The sequence below is a fragment of the Molossus molossus genome, unplaced genomic scaffold (genome assembly GCF_014108415.1).
Source record: "Molossus molossus isolate mMolMol1 unplaced genomic scaffold, mMolMol1.p scaffold_m16_p_5, whole genome shotgun sequence".
In the NCBI taxonomy this organism is placed as follows: domain Eukaryota; kingdom Metazoa; phylum Chordata; class Mammalia; order Chiroptera; family Molossidae; genus Molossus; species Molossus molossus.
Genome location: NW_023425388.1, coordinates 56,268,202 through 56,284,754, shown reverse-complemented (window position 1 = coordinate 56,284,754; position 16,553 = coordinate 56,268,202). Strand labels below are relative to the sequence as shown.

The 16,553-nt window shown below is 44.7% G+C and overlaps 1 protein-coding gene across 1 annotated transcript in view; it reads left to right on the top strand.

Annotated features, from left to right (window-relative positions):
* MB21D2 (Mab-21 domain containing 2) overlaps positions 1-16,265 on the top strand; it is a 70,203-nt gene extending 53,938 nt beyond the window's left edge. Inside the window, exon 2 of the mRNA XM_036242965.1 lies at positions 13,510-16,265. Within this exon, the coding sequence (XP_036098858.1) occupies positions 13,512-14,774 (1,263 nt within the window). The 5' untranslated portion in view covers positions 13,510-13,511 and the 3' untranslated portion in view covers positions 14,775-16,265. The remainder of the gene's footprint in view (positions 1-13,509) is intronic.
* The last annotated feature ends 288 nt before the right edge of the window (positions 16,266-16,553 follow it).

The following is a 16,553-nucleotide window of genomic DNA, read 5'->3' as shown; positions in this document are numbered from 1 at the left end:
GTGTTTTAAAAACAAAATACAGTTTCTCAACATCTGTAAAGTCCCAGAAACTGTATTGGAAGTTTTCTGTACCTGTTTCAACCACGTCTTATAATAGCCTTGTGAAAGAGGTAGTATTATCCTCATCTAAAAAAAAAAATTAGACTTGCACTGGCCGATTTGGTTTGGCTCAGTGGTTAGAGAGTTGACCCATAAACCAAAGGGTCTTGGGTTCGATTCCTGGTCAAGGGCATGTACCTGGTTTGCAGATTCAATCCCCAGCCCCAGTCAGGATTGTGCAGGAGGCAGCCAATCAATGTGTCTCTCTCACATTGATGTTTCTCTCTCTCTCCCCCTCCCTTCCTTCCACTCTGTCTAAAAGTCAATGAAGATATCCTTGGGTGAGGATGAAAACAACAAAAATTAGGAAACTAAAGTTTTAAGAAACCATGCAGCAGGGGTTCGCATTCAAGCTTATCTGTATCCTGAATTTGTAATCTCTCCCTCACATTATCCACGTTCTCTCTCAGGGTGTCTTTCCACCCCAAAGCTGTGGGGTTTTATCAGTGGATGTATGACCCCCACTGTTTCAATGGAACTGCTGCCAACAGCAGTGACCTTCGGGTTTCATCAGTGAGAAGAAACCCAGATTCACCTCTAACTCACTTTGAAAGCGTATCAGTAAGACCAGGTATAAATTAAAAAAATATTTATCCAACCTACGGGCCTTTTCCCTCTCCTTACTCTTGGTTAGAGCCTGCTCCACAGCTGAAAAGAAAAATTAGGAAGGCACGCCCTCTAGTGGAATCACTGAAAACTTGGATACAGGTTTGTTGGAGGGTTTCTCTCCAAACCATCCCCTCCCTGTTTTAATGGAATTACAGAATTTTCCCTCTGAATTGGGTCTGTGCACAAATGCCATTTTTTTGCCGCTATCTTAAATATGGGATTTCTGCATCTCAAATTCAACACTGCAGTTGGGTTGGAGTCCTTGAATGACCTTTCTCACAAGTGCCCTCTTTTAAGAGAATGTTGCCATTTATTCTTGCTTATGTATAAAACCTAATCTGATGGATTTTTGGAAGGGACTCTGAATGCGGGTGTCTGTATTTAATCCATCAGACCTCAGTTCGCTTCCAGGACAGTTGATAGCTTTGGAAACTGTACACGACTTCTCAAACCACGTGATCTTCGGTTTCAAGGACTGAGCTGCTGTTGTGCCCATCACCACAGGTTTCTCGCTTGACTGCCAAGTGGGTGCTGCAGCGGGTGCTGGCCCACATGTGTGCTCCCAGGTGAGGGGTGCTGTGTGCCAGGAGCCCTTAAGGTGTCTTGGTTGATTATACTATTGCATTGTCCAAGTTTCCGATGGAATAGAGGACAAAAATCAGCCACGATTTGCTGGGTGGAAGGAGATAGGAGGTGTGAGAAAATGTCCAGAGCAAGACATAGATCTTTTTCCTTCAGAGCAAAATAAATAGCTGGGAGGTGGGGCTATTAATCTGTCTCCCGTTGTGAGGAGAGATGTCTTATCTTTCCTGAATTTCAATGTACTGTCATGTCACTGAAAGTTCTGCCGAAGCTGTCTTTCCTGATTTGAAGGATAGGTGATCGCAGCTCTTGAAGAGTTTGGAGATTTACTGTCGGGCGGTCCTGCCCTCTTCTCGGCCAGCCTGGCCTGTCTTGTGTCCATGCCATATCACTTTCTCCTTTGAAACTGAGGAGGGAGCAGGCAGTCTCAAACTTTAAATGCATTCATATTGCTGGTTTAAAACACATGTCTCCTTGGAGGTGATGCTTTGGTCTTTTTGGGGTGGGATATGGGACCTGTATTTTCCACAGACCTCTTGGTTAGAGACTGTTGGTTATAGGCAGGGGGAATGGAAAGAACCCCGAATTGGGGATCAGGATTTTGGGTTCTGTTCTCAGCCCCTGTGTCACCTTTGACTTTTGGGCTTCAGCAACCTGGTCTGGACCATGACAGCTGGAGTACATAACCTTGAAGCCAGTGATCTGCGCTTAGGGGTGGGGGCGGGGCGGGAGGTATACTCATACAACTTAAACTTCATCCCCCGGAGTCCAAGAGTTACAGAATTGGCAACTGATTCAAACAACATCCTTCAACACTATCAAGTGAAAAACAAAACAAAAACTAGGCACCATTTCAGTTCACACTTTCTGGCTTAGAACATTGAGTTGCCATCTTTACCCCCAAACTACTGATTGTTGCTCCATTTTTTGATGGTTGGAGAAAAAGGTGGAGAAAGAAGCCATCTCTCAAAACCCCCATTTCCCGCATCAGCGTGAAGAGACCCACTTTTTGACTTTCTCTCTGACTCTCCTTCCCTGTGGTGCAGGCGTGGACTTAAAGAGTCCCGTGATCTGTCCCTCTTTCAAACCCTCTACTCGTGCTTTTAAACTGCAGATTTCAGCTCCCCACAGGGCTTTGATTCTGTTCTTCAAGTCTGATTTCTTTTGATGTGAACATTTTCTAGCTCAAACAATGAAGTGCTTTTACCTGGACGTTGAAAGCAATGATCAGGTAGAGAGTTCTGGCTCACAAGGCCATTCTGCTCTTCATCCGTCTCTCCGGCTGCCAGTACTTGTTTCTTTGTCTATTTTCCTTGGAAACATTTATTTGCTCCCTTAGCCCTTAAATTTTGGGTATGGGTGTAGCTTTACTCATCTGAAATGTTTTGGGGAACATTCCAGCTTCATACAATGGAAAAACTTGTGCAACTTCTTAACAGAGTTATTTCTTGAAACAGCAGCATTTTTGGATGTTACTACTTGTTAAGGAATTTGATTGAGGATATTAGTGTTTGAAATAATTTATTTAAATGAAATAAGGACGATATAGGTTATCATGATTAATATATTAGGCATTACAGCAATAATAACTGTTGATTTGACACTTAAAAACACATTATTTTCTAGGAATGGTATGTGTTTATTTTGCCGGAGTAGATAAGGAAAAAGGGCCGTCTTATCAGTAACCCAGTCATTGTAGGCATAACTGAGACCTCTCGATGTACTATCTCCAGATGGCCCCTGGCAGAGCAGTTGGCATTTTGAGTCCTTTCTTGCCCTTTCTGCCCACCCTGCAGAAAACAAATAATCACCTGGTAAAGCATCCAAGTGATAAGCTTCCTTCCTCCAAAATAACAGTGTGTGGTCAGACTAGTCTTCAGTCTAGGTTAAGCCAAAGAACTATGTGGCTGTTTTGTGCACTTACGTGAGCTAGTCAGCTGCCGAGAGCCTCGGTTTTCACATCTGTGCAGTGAGAACCATCATGCTCTTCACAGAATCACTGCTGGGAACAAGTGAGAAAATGACCGTGGCCATTCTCTGCGAACTGCAAAGCATCGTACAATGTAAAGCAATGTTTGTTTTGAGTTTATTGATTGAAGTCAGGTTAAAAAAATCAATTTCCTTTTAATCATCTTGGCTCCTGAAATCTTCTGTTACATTTATTTGCAGTCAGAATCAAACAGTTTTGCAGAAACAGTAGTGCCTCATCATCCTAACATCAGGGACTATTTCTTCTGCATTTTCTCTCCCTTATTCCTGGCACCTGAAGCTTTATTCACGGTGTGTGTGTGTGTGTGCGCGCACGCGCGTGTGTGTCCATGTGTATGTGTTTCCATCTCAGCTGCAGCAAATGAGAGAGCTGAAACTGTGTCTTGTGACAAGGTCTTCAGTACACCTCGAGAATCAGTTGTCAACCACATTGCCTGCCCAGAAAAAGCCGCTTTCAGTCTTGGTTCAACCTAGATGGAGCCTGTCAGCTCCTGAGGTACTAGATTTCCCAAAGGAGACCAAAGGCAAAGCCTTGAGTCACTGGTGGTACCTGGGGGCAAATAGGCCCTGGGGTGATGCTTTTAGTACAGCTTTAACTCTTTTATGACTTTGGAGCCCTGCTAGAATCTCTCAGTAAATGAGTGGGGTGAGGGTGCCATCTACTGGCCCTTCTTGGGAATTGCTTAGTAAGACGGAATCTTGACTGTCCTTGCACATCAAAGGAAGAATGCACCGTCGTAATCCTTTTTAAAGAAATCGGCATTAGACTTTCATCTTAGATCACACTATAATTATATAGTCATTTTTCCCCTAGTCTCCGGCTGTGATTGTTGACTGAAATTGCTGCTTTGGGAAATGTCCTAGAGTTAAATTATTCTCAGTGAATAGGAGGAGATGCCTTTGTGCATTTACCATAAAGTTTATGGTCAGCCCATGAACAGGCTCCTGGCTTTTCCCTCCCATCTCGTCTGAGTATGTAACAGGATTTCCTTGCTTGCAGATGGAGTGGCTCGAAGTTTCTCATCATGTCTGGAAATGACAGTGTCACACTGCCTCTGTTAACTCGAGTATATCACCTTGACAGTTTTCATTCCGGACACTCCTGTAGGCTCTCTTTAGGCTCTACCTTCATTCATTCCTTCAACTGACTTCATATTGTGTTAGTTTGGAGAGAGTCCACAGGTCATCAGGCAGAGGGACACTGGCAGGCCCATAAATACTAATGGGACTTGGTCTAAGCACTCCGCCAAAGAAAGTTGGGACAGAGCTCATTGAATGGAGACACTAAATACAGCATTTGGATTTTTTTTCCTGTACAATTCAGAGAAATGAGCAGAATCATCTCAAACGGGCTAGACGAGAAATGGTATTTTGGTCTTTGTATATGTCTTGCCACTAACATCGGAATGGCGAGGGTCCATCTGAACAGCGCTGAACTCTGAAGGTTGGTTCCTGCTAACTGGGAAGCGGGGCTCACCTGTGTTGTCGCTTTTTCTCCTCCAACCTTGCTCCCCATTGTTATCTTTGTAGTTTGGGGAAGAAATGCCTGTCTCTAAGTGATGTGTGAATTTACATCTCTTCAAAGTTCTCCCGAACTGGAAGTGTTTTAGAACGTTCTTTGGGAAATGAGAAGAATGGGGTTATCAACAAAGCAAAAAATGAATAGACAAGGTGCTAACTGTAAGTGCACAGGAAGACACGGTTGCTGCTCGGAGGAGACTGATGAGCGCTTTTTGAGAGCAGGGCTCACATCTGGTTTTGTAAGATTCACGCGCTAGATCTGTGACTTGATATGGGAAAGAGCGAGTAATTCGGTATCATCGGCTTATGCTTAGTTCTTATGGCCAGTTATACGTCTGAGATGTGACTTCATCCAGAATTATTGGCAGAGATGAGCCTGTCTGGCACTGCTACACACACACACACACTCACAGTTTTAGAAATGAGAACCACCTTGGTGTGGTAGTTCATTTGGGAGGTGATACTAAGCACACATGAGTGAGCAGAGCCTTTGAAACAGAGAAGCAAGGAAAGTCAATAAAGGATCTGTTAATGAGCTGAGTGTGCAGACCCCCGGGAAGTTCTATACAACCCATCTTAGAATTTTCATCCCCTCTCTTTCCAGAATGTTTCCACAAGAGTCTGGAGAGCTGGGGTGTTTGCCCCCTGCTTCCTGTCCTCTGTTGGTTGAGGGTTGCCCTCGGTGATGTCAGTCCTCCTGCACTGACTCCCCTGCATGTAGCTCCTGCGGCACAGTCACTGGCCTTGAGGAGGGATGCTGCCAGCTGGCAGGAAACCACCTACCGAAGCTGCAAGTGAGGTCAAGGGCAGGCTGGGATGCAGGGCAGGGCAGCCACAGTGCCTCCTCCACACACACCTGAAGCATAGTCATGTCTTCACATGCACGAGGAAACGGTAAAATCAAGTGAAGTCTATTCTACTACAGAATTATTATTAATTTTGTTGACCTGTGAGAGTGGTGTATATACATCATCAAATGTGAAAGGAATGTAAACGTACACCACACTGGCTGGGTCATGGGTAGAGGCGACTGGGATGCAGCTGACTTGGTTCCAAACATCCCCATCACAAGGTGATTGCTGCTGAGGATCAGAAGGAGGTAATCCGGTCATCACTGATGCATTCCTGTACCCTTATGCAGACATTGGATGCCTTTGGGGCATTACTCTTGCCTTTCACTTGCTATTGTTTGTATCTGTCAAGAATGAGCCTTCTAAAGTGAGCACTCCTCTTGTGAAGGGAAGTTCCAGCTCTCGTGCCTTGCCACGGCTGCGGGGCCAATGAGACCCCCCTTTGCGTCTTCACGTTAAGTTCCCATTGGCAGAGCCCATGACCTTCTTAAATATTGTAAGAACTAAAAAGAAAGGCAAGGGCAAGACTTAGGGGTGGGGAAATATGTTGATAACACGTGTGCCCAGAACCCTGCATTTACCGACGACCAGGTGAGCGCCGGCACACCCTGAGTGATGTGCGGAGCCTGTTCTCCGTTCGTTCTTGTGGACGCCCAGCCAGCTTCTCGTTGTTATTCCCCAACTTTACTTACGGAAACTGAAGCCCAGGGTGGTTAATTCCATTGGCCACGCGCGGATTGGACTTGAAGCCAGGCCTAACTCACGTGCACTCTCTGCAGAAGAGCTTAGACTTCAGCAAAGCCCGCCAATTTTCAGAACGTGAGTTAAACTTATAAGAATGAAAGTATTGAAAAACCAGGCTTTTTTCTCGACTCAACTTTTGGATTATTGGTAAGGGGTTTTTTTAGACATACGACGACTATATTTTATATTATGTCCTGTAGCAAATTCCATGATCCTGGGGTTCTGGTTAAAGCGTATTTGAGTTGACGGCAACAAACAAGACATTCAACAGGCAGTTACCTTGTAAACCTGAGGACTGTTTTCACTGCGGTAATAAACCTTGACCACCCGGACTTACAGGCTATTGACTATGATTGTATCTTTCATTTGCCGAGCCTCTTTGCCAGTTACTGTGCCAAATGGTTTATATCGTCATCTCATTTAGGAGGGAAAATAAGTCATGAGTACAGCAGTAATAGGTGTAGAATGTGCCAGTGTAAGAATTCAGATGAAGGCCCGTCACAGAGGTGGACAGTTGTCCTTTCCACAGGGCTGTGATCCTGAGGGAACGGGACATCTGGCGCCCAGCCTGCCTCCTGCCGTGGTGCCCAGCACAGCTGGTGTGCCCAGCACAGCTGGCGTGCCCAGGCCAGCAGCAGGCCGGGACAGCCAGGGGAGAGCATGCCCATCCGTTTCCCTTCATCTCATGTGCTGTATGCCCTACGTGCGCTAGAGGCTTTAGGTAGATTATCTCGTGCAGGTAAATCTTCCAAAAAAGCTGTGGGGAATAGCTGTTATTTAGCTAATCCAGTATCATAGATGGTGGAGAAAAGGAAGAACATATGGGAAAATGAAATACCTACTACGTGCGTAGACGTTTCATACCAACCCTAAAAGGGCACGTTTATGGACTTTTTGTTTGTTTTGACTAGATGAGGAATCAGAAGTTCAAAGAGGTTAAATAGCCCTGGCCAGTTTGGCTCAGCGGTTAGAGCGTCGGCCTGCGGTCCGGAGAGACCCGGGTTCGGTTCCCGCTAAGGGCACGTACTTCGGTTGCAGTTTGTCCCCAGCCTTGGTTGGTCGTGCGGGTGGCAGCCACTCGATGTGTCCCTTCACGTCGATGTTTCTCTCTCTCTCTCCTTCCCACTCTATCTGTACAAAAAAAATGGAAAAAATATCCTCGGGTGAGGATTAAAAAAAAACAACAAAAAACAAAAAAAACAACAACAAAGAGGTTAAATAATATCTCACTCTTACTTAAGCAGTAAATGACAAACCTAGAGTTCAAGCCCAAGCCTGTGTTACACTGACTCCAATGCCCTTGCATACATATTAGTGTCAAAATGAGAAAAGATCAAGGAAGACTTCTTGGCGGAGGCATCTTTTGAATCAGTTCTGTTACGACGCATAATTTGGTCAACAGGTCATTACCATATGTGAACGAATTAGTTTTCTAAAAGATTGAAATAAAATAACATGCAGTTATCTCGGAAATTACTCTTTGATTTATAAACCATATTGCTATAACTATTATTAATGATCCTTCAGCAGATTATTGAGAAGCTGAGAAGCGCTACTGGTGTCTGTCTCCTGTATTTTCTGTGTCCGGTGGTATATTTATTTGGGAATACATAGCTTCTTGCAAGCCAGGTCAGGTCCATTCCTTCTCATAGCAAATGCGGATGGTCAGACAGATTCTGCTGCCTGTCCAAGGACACACTACAGCTTTGACCAGCGAAAGCACGAAGCTGGCACTTTGCCTTGAGACCTCTGCTACTACCCTGCGGAGCCTCTCTGCGCTCGGGGCACCTTGGGTCATTATCTCAGGGAGAACAGTAAGTATGTGGCATCTTGACCTTTCACAAATGTGGAAATAAGACAAAGCTGTTAATCACTAGGGCTGTGTGACCTTGAATTTGTTATTTTTCCTCTTTGAATCTCATGTTTATTGTTGTTGTTTTTATTTTCACCTATAAAATGAGGAACCTCCTACATATGATTTCTGGTCATGAATGAGGGAAATGTTAAAATAGTCCTCAACTTGAGGACATTAAAAATCCCATAGATGGGTGACTTTTTTAGAAGAAGGTGGCCATGTGTTCTTCTTAGAACGTCAAGGAAGCTGGGCAAAAATGTTTACCCCTTTGCATCATACATCGTAATCTTTTTATGGGAAGGTTTTGTACTGTTTATTAACAACCAAGGAAATTGCTCCCCTAGGGGATGTATTAGAATCACAGAAGGACTTTGTCAACAAGGTCCCATTCTGTACCTTCCTCCCATGAAGAATCACTGCTATAAAAAGGCGCTGTTCCTGGTGTGCCACACGTTGGGGCAAAAGAAAGAACACTTTCTTATAGAACAACAAATACTGTTGAGATATTCAGGTCTCTTTTAGCTACATAGAAATCTTTTTTATATACTGTACATGGTCAAAGGTATATAGAGAAATAAAATGTATCTGGTTCTGTGGCTTTAATTACAAGACATAAAGTTTTACTCCTTTGATAGGTTTTTCTCCCCTCACCATAAGTAACAGTTTCTTTTAAGGAATCTGTACAGGTACTAATTTCACTTAACTACTCAGTATTTATTAAGCTACCTGCCTGATTTCAAATGATGCTTAGTTCTTGTGCTCTGTCTTTAATAATCTGGCATTCTGTGTTTGAGAAGTGGAGGTTAGTAATTTGAATTCAGTGGAATGTGCTAAGGTTTTATTCACTAGACTATAAGGGAGTGAGGGACAGAGTTCCATTTTGTACTTTATATTCTAAAGATAATCAGCAAAGAACCCAGTGGATGACCGGGAACTCATCCCTTCAACTCAAGGCCCCAGTAACATTAAGGCCTTCTTAAGTAGAAACTATGACATAAACTGAAATCGAGGAATTAATTACAGGAATTGAGGCCGTTTTACTTTGTGGTTTAAGAGCAGACATATGCTAAACGCTTCCATAAAAAGAAAGAGAATAAGCTCTTCCTCCATCCCTCTTCCTTTGCTGCTAACAAGCTTCTTCCTTTTGTTGGATAATTTACTAAGAGCTAAACAGCTGAGTCACTTGATCTTACCCTCCTGCAAATGCACAAAGATCCTTGGATTAGTTCAGAGGTGGCACTTGCTAGAACTGATGCCTACAGCCAAAGTGTACATCTGAATTTTCCCTCCTCCTTTTCCCTCCCAACCCCAGGTTGTGTTTTAGCTGCATGGCCGCTCATCTGCTGTGATGGCTGATGTCAGCTCATTTTCACTTAAATTTGGCCCAGGAAAGTTTTCGAGCCGGGCACTTGAGTTTGTGGAACGCTGGGGAAGGCTCCAGTGTGTGTTACGAAACCATAAAACTGCAGACTAATGGGCTCTGGCAGAGTCAGTGCACATGGGGATGTCGCCCAGGATTAGCCTCCAGAACTGATGTGGCCTTAGGGACTTGGTTTCTAACTTCCAGGGGCTTAGCAAATGAGCCTCAGCCATACTCTGTTTGCTGCCAAACTTCTCTCTGCACTTTAAGGGAATAAGAAATGTCCAAAATTACCCTGACTCCTCAATGTTAGCGTTTAGCCAAGTGCTTGATACGGCTTTTTTGAAAGAAGGGCCCACATTTTACCTGGGTGCATAAGGGGAGATTGGGAGGAAAGGGGAGTCGGCTTGTGTAGAATAAGTAGGAAAATATACCTTCTTTAATCCAGCAGAGGGCAGAAGGGAGCTTTAACTTTTTCTCACCTGTGACTCCGAATTTAATCCTGTCTATGCAAAAGGATGTACAGAATGTTGAGTTATTTATGCCTAAAAGGGAACAACAGTGTCGTACCCAAATGACCACCACTTCGAGTCGATTCAGATCTTATTACTAACTCTTTTTCCCATTTATGCTTATGGCTCTCCAAATGCTAGAATGAAAGGATATTTCTCTTTTCAAGTAATGGTACCTACACATAACTCTGTAAAATAGTGAAAACGATTTCACAGCCACTCTGGCTTCTGAGAAATCGATCCTGCCCTTTCATCGCGGATCTGCAGCTTGGGGCGGTAGTATTTGTGCCGTTGTGAAGATGGGATTCGTACTAAAACATGACGACAATTAAGAAATGAGTCTTTGTCGTGGTGTTTGCATACTTTTAAATCCTGGTTGTTAATGTTTGGCTTTTAAAAACACTTTAAAAGGCCCTGGCCGGTTTGGCTCAGCGGTTAGAGCGTCGGCCTGCGGTCCTGAGAGACCCGGGTTCGGTTCCCACTAAGGGCATGTACCTCGGTTGCGGTTTGTCCCCGGCCCTGGTCAGTCGTGCGGGTGGCAGCCACTCGATGTGTCCCTTTCACATCGACGTTTCTCTCTCTCTCTCTGTTCCTCTCTCTCCCCCCAACTCTACCTGAACAAAAAATGGAAAAATGTCCTCGGGTGAGGATAAAAAAAAAAACAAAAAAAAAAAACACTTTAAAAGGAACGTGTTTTCCATGCTGATGTGTAGTAAAGGCTGTTTTTGTGTGGGGTAGTATGTTAGTGTCTTTCTTTCTTTTTTTTTTTAGTATGTTCAATTGAGTTCCTCAGGGAGCAGCCCCTGAAATGGAGTTAGGATGTGTATTAAGGAGCAGGCCTGGGCTCTGCACCTGTGGCGGGGGCCCGGGGGTTGAGCGGGGATCAGGCAGGGGAGAAGGTGGATTTCCCTGCAGGCTCAGTGTCAGCTTAGCTGACTCCCCTGGGAACTCAGGATTCAAAGGACCCTTCAGAGTATCCTCAGCTGGGGCACTCCCATACTCATCAGATGTGGGATGTGTACCCCCACCCCCATCACAAGACATGACCTTGGTTGAGGTGGCTCTTTGCAGCTGGCACCATCATTAAGGGATTACCCTGCCGGCCCTCCCAGCAGCTGAGACAAGCCGTCTTTTATTGAAGAAGGATCTGGGCGGCTCATCATAGTACAGGTTGTGTGAGAAAGAGCCTAACAAATCAGGTACACCGGCTTTTCCTTTTGATAAATTGTCGACTCTTTAACATTGGATAACTTATTGGTTGCTTTAGAAAGAAAGTGAGAGCTTGCTATATTCCAACTGTATGGAAGAAATGGTACGAAATAAAAGACTTTTTCATGGTTAATGTGGTTTGAAAAATAGAATTTTAAAGAATGAAAGCAAAAACTTTTTTTTTTTTAATAAATGAGTGCTAAGTCCTGAAATATAGTGGTGGCATAAATACATATATATGGTTTATTTATTTGCATTGGGATTGTCCTATGAATAACAAACTGCGTTGATTAAAGGTAATTTCAGTGAATAATGGAATTGTAGTTTGTGGTAGTTCTTTGGGGAAATGGTAAATAAGTCACAGAGAGTGAAGCTGGTAGTCTGATAATAAAGCACAAGTGAATATATTACAGAGGAGGCAGGGAGGGACAGTTGTCTTAGGACAGTCATTTATGGCTGGCCTTTATTTCAGTATTTCATGTGTAAGCCCTATTAATTCCATCTAGCCATTTGTCATTGTCATAGCTTCGGTTGTGTGCCTGCAGGGTGCAGATCCCTGTCCTGCCTCATGCAGGTTGGAGACATGGTTCTCACTCTCAAAGAGCTCAGAATATCATTTAAAAAAATCACATGTGTTATATTACCACTCATCTCAGCAGAAAAGTGTACTATTTGGGAAGATGTTAAGCTCAAGGTGTAGATAGGTTTCCAAAAAATAATTTTTTAAATTGAATACCCCAATTTTTTATTGGCAATATATATTTCAGTTGTTTTCACAAAGATAGGTTCATTGTAATCATTTTTTAGTGACAATGTCTATCAAATACCCATCTGACTATCCATATTTTATCAATTGATTTTTTTTTTTTTATCCTCACCCGAGGACATTTTTCCATTTTTTGTACAGCTAGAGTGGGAGGGAGAGAGAGAAAGAGACAGAGAGAGAGAAACATCAATGTGATAGGGACACATCGAGTGGCTGCCACCGCACGACCAACCAGGGCCGGGGACAAACTGCAACCGAAGTACGTGCCCTTAGGGGGAACCGAACCCAGGTCTCTCCGGACCGCAGGCCGATGCTCTAACCGCTGAGCCAAACCGGCCAGGGCTTATCAATTGATTTTTAAAGTAAAAATGCTGTTCTCTAAGCAGAGCATCTAATTTAGTTCACAGCTCAGAGTCACATGGGTACTTTTCATTTTAAAACATTTTTTTTTTTTTTAATTTATTTTGGAGAGGGAGAGAGAGAGAGAGAAATGTCGATGAGAGAGAACACTGACTGGCTGCCTCCTGCACGCCCCCGACTGGGGATTGGGCCCACAACCTGGGCATGTGCCCTGACCGGGATCCGAACCAACAGCCTCTTAGTATATGGGTTGACACTCAACCACTGAGCCAAACTAGCTGGGCTTTCTTTTTCTTTTTCAGTTGCATTTTAAATATAGAGAGGACAGGAGGGAGAGAGAGAGAAACGTTGATGTGTTGTTCCACAGATGCATCCCTTGGTTGATTCTTGTATGTGTCCTGACCAGGGACTGAACCCACAACCTTGGCGTTACTGAGACGTCGCTGTAGCCATCTGAGCTACCCAGCCAGGGCACCAGTGCTTTTCTTGAAGACAGTCTTTGTGTTTCAGTATGAAGAGGACGTGCCTAGTGGTTATGTCCCATTTCCTCACACAGGGTATCAGGATATAAAAGGAGGCTCAAGAGTTGGCACTTAACAAAGCTAATCCTTTTTCCCCTCTTAAGGATTTTCTTAAGAGAAGCTGGATTTTTGTTGATGTTGGTGCATGTCTGAAGCCAAGAACCAGGGACGGCTCGTGCGGTCCAGTGCCGCTGTCTTGACTAACGCTTATGCGTCAGCAGCCTTGCTCACCCAGTGCCTCTGCACCGTCAGCTTCTGCTGGTGTCGAGGACCAGTTCAGGCAGGGAGAGCCTCGGGGAGGGAGCCTGCCTTACTAAAAGGAAGTGATACTGCTGTCACTGAGAGAGAAACATCTGTCATAATTCTCCCCCTTGGGGAAGGGTGGGTTCCAGCTGGGTCTGTGCAGGAGCCTGAGGTCTGGTTTTGTACTGATAACGAGTAGTGGTTTGGAGGCTCCGTACATTCTGTGTTGATGCCTACGACTCTTGTGTCTGTGCTCCCTGTAATGGGACTTTCTCTTTCTGCTTCTAGGAATGGTGCAGAAGCTGGACCAAAAACTCCCAGTGGCCAATGAGTACCTGTTGCTCTCTGGAGGAGTCCGGGAAGGCGTGGTGGATCTGGACTTAGACGAGCTTAATATTTATGCCCGGGGGACCGACTATGATATGGACTTTACCCTTCTGGTGCCAGCCCTTAAGCTGCATGACCGTAATCAGCCTGTGACGCTCGATATGCGCCACTCAGCCTTGTGCCACTCGTGGCTGAGCCTCCGGCTCTTTGACGAGGGGACAATCAGTAAATGGAAAGACTGCTGCACCATCGTGGATCACATCAATGGTGCCACCAACTACTTCTTCTCCCCCACCAAAGTGGCCGACTGGTTCTACGACTCCATCAGCATCGTCCTGTCAGAGATCCAGAAGAAACCCCAGCGAGGGATGCCGAAGGTGGAGAAGGTAGAAAAGAACGGGACCATCATCTCCATCATCCTGGGTGTGGGGAGCAGTCGCATGTTGTACGATATTGTCCCTGTGGTGTCTTTCAAAGGCTGGCCTGCGGTAGCCCAGAGCTGGCTCATGGAGAACCACTTTTGGGATGGGAAGATCACTGAGGAAGAGGTCATTAGTGGGTTTTACCTGGTGCCTGCTTGCTCCTACAAGGGTAAGAAGGATAATGAATGGCGACTGTCCTTTGCCAGGAGCGAGGTGCAGTTGAAGAAGTGCATCTCTAGCAGCCTCATGCAGGCCTACCAGGCCTGCAAAGCCATCATCATCAAACTTCTGTCCCGGCCCAAGGCCATCAGCCCCTACCACCTGCGGAGCATGATGCTCTGGGCCTGCGACAGACTTCCTGCCAACTACTTGGCTCAAGAAGACTATGCAGCCCACTTTTTGCTGGGCCTCATCGATGACCTGCAACACTGCCTGGTCAACAAGATGTGCCCCAATTACTTCATCCCTCAGTGCAACATGCTGGAGCACCTGTCCGAGGAGACCGTCATGCTCCAGGCGCGGAAGCTGTCCTCCGTCCGCTCCGACCCCGCAGAGCACTTGCGCACGGCCATCGAGCACGTCAAGGCCGCCAACCGGCTGACGCTGGAGCTGCAGAGGCGCGGGAGCACCACCAGCATCCCCTCCCCGCAGTCGGACGGCGGGGACCCCAACCAGCCTGACGACCGTTTAGCCAAAAAACTGCAGCAGCTGGTGACTGAGAACCCGGGGAAATCCATTTCTGTCTTTATTAACCCCGATGATGTCACGAGGCCCCATTTCAGAATTGATGATAAATTTTTCTGAGCATTTGCTGCCTTTTTTTTTTTGCCCCCCCGGTTCTAAAACTTGTATCATGTGTCCTGTGGTTCGTGCCACTGTCTTTCCGTTTTTTACACATCCAGCCGAGGTTGGATCTGTTAACACATCTGAAGCCTGCTGTTTCTGCAGGGTGGTGCAGGCTCTGAAACAGTGTATTCCGATTTCATGTTCTGCCTTTGGTTTCGTTTACTTTTTATAGTTACTGTCACGTAGGTTTGTTGTTGTTTTTTAAGGAGAACTTGAGCCATAGACAAAGATGCCCATGAATTTTCTTACTTTTCTCAGTTTCACACTTTGTGCAAATTTGTTAATGGGGATGGGGAAGCAGACCTCTTTCTGACACAGTAGGAACTCTTATTATTTTTTTGTTTTTTTACTTGTCTTTATTTTTTAAATGAGAGCATCACTACAGATATTTGAGAGCATCTGAACCTGGGAACTGCGTGGTCAGTCAGCCGGATTGAATTCTTCTGACCAGAGGCCAGAATGGTTTCCCCTCCCCACCCGACAGTATCGACTTTGAAAGTGATAATGCTACAAATTCTGTTTTGGAGCAACTTCATTGAATGTAATTGTCCTCAAATCAGAACTTCGGATTGTTTGGAGAGTGTGTTTGACAACTTTCCAAACAGAATTAAGTTTCCAAATGGTAGTTTTAGCGTGTGTTAATTATTTGAAGCCTTATTTAAACCTTATTAAAGAACATACCATTATAATTGTTATTTGCACTAATGAAATATTTGCCATTGTCAGAGTTCCAATATGTGCTTTCCAATATAAATTGACATCCTTTGAAATGCTATCATTTTTTTTTGTCATTTAGCCCATTTCTCTCAATCAGTGGAATGATTCATTACATTTGTTGAGTCCTCCTTTAATAATGGGCCCCTGTTTCACCCTCTTTGATATTCCTGGTTCCGGTCTTACTGAGAGAAGTTTTTAAAGCTTTATACCTGCTGCGTGACTTTACCTGAAGCTGGGGAAAATATATACTTGATAGAATAGGTGTCTTTGTATGTATTTCTTTTGGGGTTCTAGAGGTGAGCTTTTTATTGTAAAGTCTCTTTGCTTCTACTGAGAGTTTTGAGAAAAAGTGGCAGGAAGAATTCACGACCCCCAAATGGAAGATGTCACACCTGTTCAAAAGCAGGTTTTGCAATGAGCAGGAGCCAGGACACGTCGGTGCACAGCAGCCTTGGTGTAGAGCTGTCCCGTCTTCATGAATGGAATTTCCTGCCAGGTTTAGGTGCCGCAAGGCATTGGCCCCTGGTTGGTATGGACTCCTTGCTAACTGTGGTGTTTGACAGGCCCGCTGATCTCTCAAAGGATGACCATGATGTCTACTGTTGGAAAGGTCACACGATGTTTTGGTTTTGATCTTGGATGTGCAGACTTGCAGGTTCAATGGAAATCAGGCCTTGGCGGTCCTGGGTTTTTGCATGGGAATTAATGTAATGTTTATAAATGAAAATGAAATCATTCAACCATCTTAAGTCAAACACAAAAATAATCATAATAAAAAAAACGTACTGGCCTTGGAATTTTGTGGTTGCTGTTGTTAGTTTGTGATCTGGAAACTATTTTCTTATTAGCAATACCAGCAGTAATTTTTAGTGAAGTTGGGCTTACTATTGTCTTTGAGGCCTGATGTTCATGTATGGAACAGCCAGTATCCTTTCTTCACTTCCCTGTTATTTATTTATTACTAATATCTACCTGTCCTCCACCTAATCTGTGTCCTTCTTAGGAAATGACTGTCCCGAG